Source organism: Hipposideros armiger, unplaced genomic scaffold, assembly GCF_001890085.2.
Source record: "Hipposideros armiger isolate ML-2016 unplaced genomic scaffold, ASM189008v1 scaffold_479, whole genome shotgun sequence".
Taxonomy (NCBI): domain Eukaryota; kingdom Metazoa; phylum Chordata; class Mammalia; order Chiroptera; family Hipposideridae; genus Hipposideros; species Hipposideros armiger.
This window is the reverse complement of record NW_017731829.1, coordinates 731,372-735,991: the sequence shown is the minus strand read 5'-3', so window position 1 is coordinate 735,991 and position 4,620 is coordinate 731,372. Positions and strand designations below refer to the sequence as shown.

Here is a 4,620-nt window from a genome sequence, read left to right as displayed (position 1 = left end):
GAAAGGGAATGAATGTAGCAAACGGGTCAGGGTTGTACAAAAAAATGCGGGTTTGAACATGTTGCTCTATTTACATCTGGGAGCAGGCTCTCCCTGACATCACGCACAGCAGCTGCACTTGTCCGATGCTCCTTTGCAGACACAGCCCTGGGCGCACCGAGCACAGCCCACGGGGCAGCAGGAGCAGCAGCCTGGGGAGAGCAGGGGTAAATAAGAGGTCAGAGACTTTACCAGGCACCTCTCTGACCAATATCAGGCTTGTCACAAGCCTTGGGTCTCAGAGGACCCTGAGTACAGAAAAGCATGATCTGTCCTGAGATAATGAATAGAACCTTGGGGGTTGGGTTTCACCGGGAAAGGCTGGCCTGTCCCATCTGGGCCCAGGACAGGGCAGGAAGCCTGCAGCAGCAATGTTAGGGTCCCAGGGGCAATGCAAGACCAACCCCCCCACCCCAGAGCTATCCACTCACAACCAGCTCTGGGCTCCCTCCCTTGTCTGAGCCCAACCCCCAGATTCCCAGAGAACGCCCTCACTTACTCTTCTTGCAGGAGGTGCATTTGCAGTCTTTACATTTGCAGGAGCCGGCACAGGTGCAGGAGTCACCTGTAAAGAGGAGAATGACAAGCAGGGAGATGTGAGTGTGATGTGGGAGAGACAGCAGTTCTCAACGATGCTCTCCGCACCGCCTCCTCTGGGCAGGGCGCAGCCCTGGGAACTCCTGTCCCACATGGAACAGATGTAAGCCTAACTCTACCTTCTCTGTCCTCCTGCTGGAGCAGATGGGGCACTCCTTGTATTTACCCCACAGGGATGGTCCCAGGCTCCAGACCCAGTTCAGGAATGATGGGGCCAGGACTTTATGTCTTGAGCCCAGAAGAGGCCATTTCCCCTGCCTCCCACTTAGCACAGGCAACTTAGAGGCTTGCGCAGAGCACCGAGGCCAGCTCCAGTAGCCCCATGACACCTGGATGGTGTGGAGCAGGACAGCCTTGAGCCTCAGGCCTCTAGTCCTCAGAAACAGGAGCCCATGGGAGGCTGGAAATGCTTAGACGGGGGATGAAGGCTCTTGGCTAGGGAGAAAGCACAGGACCAACTACAGATGTCCACTTCCTCTTACGCTCAAAATGCTCCCTCCTCCACCCCAGGGACACTGGGTGCTAGGAACGGGGCATCCAGAGGCCCAGAGCTGGGGGTCCTTACCAGTGGCACAGGAGCAGTTGGGGTCCATTTCGAGCAGAGGTGAGGCAGGAGGTCCAAAGCAAGAGGCGAAGAGGCACTTGTGCTGGTAGGACGCGTGGTGGCGACTACGAGCCCGCGTGCTCACTTTATAGCCAGAGGAGGTGGCCCGGGCGCAGAGGCCCCGCCCCAGTCCTTGCACCCGCCCCTGCTCTTGCACTCTGCCCCACGGAGTCGTGCCGCCCGCAGCGCGGTAAACGGGGCTGCGCGCACCTGGCCCGGCGGGGCCGGGCGCATCATTCCCCCTATCGCCTTTAGGCTCTGTGCGCACAGCGCTGATGGCCCCGTTGGCGCCCGATCACGAGGAGGGACTTTGTACCGTGACTCACAGGGCGCCCCAAGCTCCCTGCTGGCCTTTCCCAGCCCCCCCCCCCCGGGAGCAGCAAACTGTGGTCTCCATGCCCTTGTTATTGGAATCCAGGCCATGTGACCTAGCTGTCTTTCTCATCCCTACCCCCCAGGCACTTGTCCTCAGGCTTGTCCCTGGCAGAAACCCATGTACTACAAGCTCTAGCCCTGTTCCTGACTTGAAGGAGCGGAGGAGGGACAAAAGGGAGTCGTGTGCAGAGGTCGAGCCTGCAATGGCACCCTAGCGTCCCACCCACATTTCTTCTCCCTGTCCCCCCACACCGGGCCTTCAGCCCCTTTCCTGCTGTACACTGGCCTCTGCCGCTTGCCCTCCTTCCAGTCTCCACCGGCAGGGACCCATGGCCATGTTTGTCCTGGTCCTTCTCGGAAAACTCTAGTGCTCCTCCCCACAGCTTGCTGGTACCCCCGGATCCAGGCGGTTCCCACAGTGTGGCGTACCCCCAAAGGAGGGATCATGTTAGGTAATGGGAAGACTTGGCTTTGAGTAACACAGCAAGAAAAGTGGTTATTTCTCCTTTCCCCCTCCTTTCCATGACATAGCACTTAGTACCAGCCCCTGTTTTAATCACTTTAGATCGTTGTACCCTCCCAATGACCCCAAAATGGAAATGCTTTTACTTAAGAGTCCTTTTTACTAATAGGACTACTTCCACTTGAGGAGTCGACAGTTACTTGCCCAAGGTCACAGAGCTAGGCATTTGCATACTAAATTGAACCCAGTCAAGCTCCCAAGGGAAAGAGAAGGTCTCTGATAAACCACCCTGTGGGCTAGGTCTGTTCACAACCCTTCTCTACTGAGCCTGTGGGCTAGGCCTGTCTTCAACTCTTCGCTACTGCTTGAAGTCATTTAAATAAGAGCCAGCTGCCAGCTCAACCATGGGCAGCAATACAAATGACCCTTAACTGAAATATAAATATTTTTATTTTATGTATCTGGCCATCTTCTAAATCTGGAATTAGATACTATCAGTAGTGACAAAGGTTTGCTTTGCATATGACTATACTTAAGAAAATATGAAGCATTTCAAGGTGAAATGTTGGAATCAAATATGGTGTAGGTGGTAGCACACATGGCAGGCTCCTTTCGGCATCTGAGAAGGCACAGAACATCCTGCTCATCACTTGACATCCTTAAGTGCTGATGACAATTTTGTGGGAAGAGTGAAGGGACCCTCTGGTCTGTGGGTCACCTCCCCATGGGGTTGATGTGGAAACCACAGGACACACAGCCCGGCACACCAGCCCTAGCTTACTTGCCTGGAGGTAAATAAATTTCCCCCAGAATATGTAGAATAATCATAAGGAAATAGCTAGTATTATAGACCACTCATCACATGCCAGGACCCACAGTAGGTTCGGTGCATATACGGACTCATTCACTCCTATGGACCATATGATTTTATTTTGCCCCTTTACCGTGGAGGAGACAGAGCCACAGAGAGGGTATGTCACAGGGCTATAAGTGGCACAGGCGGGACGTGCACTCATGCAGGCCGACTGCAGCACCGTGCCCTCACCCACCACTCTACACCCTGACTTCACATGGAAGATGAGCTTGCTGAGATCTGGCCCCGAGGCAGCAGCTGGCAGTCGACAAGGCTCCGTGACCTCTCTGAGCTTTGTTTTCCATGTCTCAACTCAGGGGCACAACTGGGTCTTCTCAAAAGGCCCTTCTAGCTCTGAATAATGAGAGCCACAATTTAGCACCCAATGACAACACGATCAGCCAGCTGTGGCCAGGGAGTGAGGCTACCTGTAGCATAGGTTTGGATAGGTGACTTCTGAGCTATGTGACCTTGGGCAGTTTGCTTAACCTCACTGGAAAATGGCATAATCACATCAACCCCTCCATTTCCAGGCTCCTGTCTGGATTAAATGACATGACAGATAGGAAAGGCTTTCCTGTCTATCCAAATGCTGTGGCAGTGTCTTGTCCCAGGTGGTTCATTGTAGGAGTTTATCCATAGACCCCCTGGTACCAAGTCAGCAAATTTCCAATCTGATACTCAATCTCCAGCTAGAGTAATGCTTCTAAACAAATAAACCTTTACTCAAGAACTTGTTGGAGTCTAACAGGGCTTTTCTTACCATGAATGTCAGTGTGGACATAGTGATCATAATGGTCACCGTTTATTAAGCCCTAGCCAGGAGGAGCCAGGACACTACCATTCATTCCTCACATAATCTCCTTTCTACAAATNTTAAAAAAAAAAAAAAAAGAAACCATGGAGGGAAGATGATATATCTTCAAACAGCCAAAGAGCTGACATGGAAGAGTGATCAAGTCAATCTGCCTATTCCTACTGAAAGACGGACACTTGGCTCAATTTAAGTGAGAGATTTCGGAGATTGTGTTTCAATGGAATAGCCTCCATGTGAGTCGTGAGACCCAAGTCACAGGAAGTGTTCAAACCGGGGCTGGATGGTGATTCTTGCCTTGGTCGGAAGCCCAGGCTGGTGATCTCTCTGGCCCTTTCCTGCTTGGAAATGCCATGACCCTAGAATTGCCTTTAGCCTGCTCTGCCCTGCAGATATGAAGCTCGGATCTGCAAAGCTGCTCACACTGCTGTCAGCGACAGAAGTTCATATGGAGGTAGAAAAACTCAAGCCTTCCAGAGCAGGTGCCCCAGAGGTGGGTCTCCCGCCCAAATAGGTAGCTACAAAAGCTGAGTCAAGCCCCAGCCAGCGTCTGATGCTGCCACGCCCAGGTATGGCTCCGGGGGACTATAAAGAGCAGTCTTTGGAAACTGTAACAGACTCCAGCTATCAGCTTTGATCTGAACCCCTGACGGCTGGGCCAGGAGCCAGTTCCTCTGCTCCTTGGGTGCTGACCATATCCTGCTGTGACCTCCTCTAATTTCAAAAGCATTTGAAGACTCTTGGGTCTTCCTTGCCCTGGCAGAGCCTTCTTGTCATTGTCAGCATACCTCAGGTCACACCTTCCCATCAATATCACTGTGGGCTGGGCAGGTGGAGATCAAAGCGGGAGGAGTTTTTCATCAATCATAACAGCA

At 52.7% G+C, this 4,620-nt stretch overlaps 1 protein-coding gene across 1 annotated transcript; it reads right to left on the bottom strand.

Annotated features, from left to right (window-relative positions):
• Window positions 1-6: 6 nt before the first annotated feature.
• LOC109395621 (metallothionein-2) lies at window positions 7-1,312 on the bottom strand. The gene is made up of 3 exons (XM_019666809.1): window positions 1,202-1,312; window positions 539-604; window positions 7-191 (listed from the first exon to the last, which is right to left on the bottom strand). Exons 1-3 carry the CDS (start codon window positions 1,227-1,229, stop codon window positions 100-102), a joined length of 186 nt encoding a protein of 61 aa, XP_019522354.1. The 5' UTR covers window positions 1,230-1,312; the 3' UTR covers window positions 7-99.
• Window positions 1,313-4,620: the final 3,308 nt, after the last annotated feature.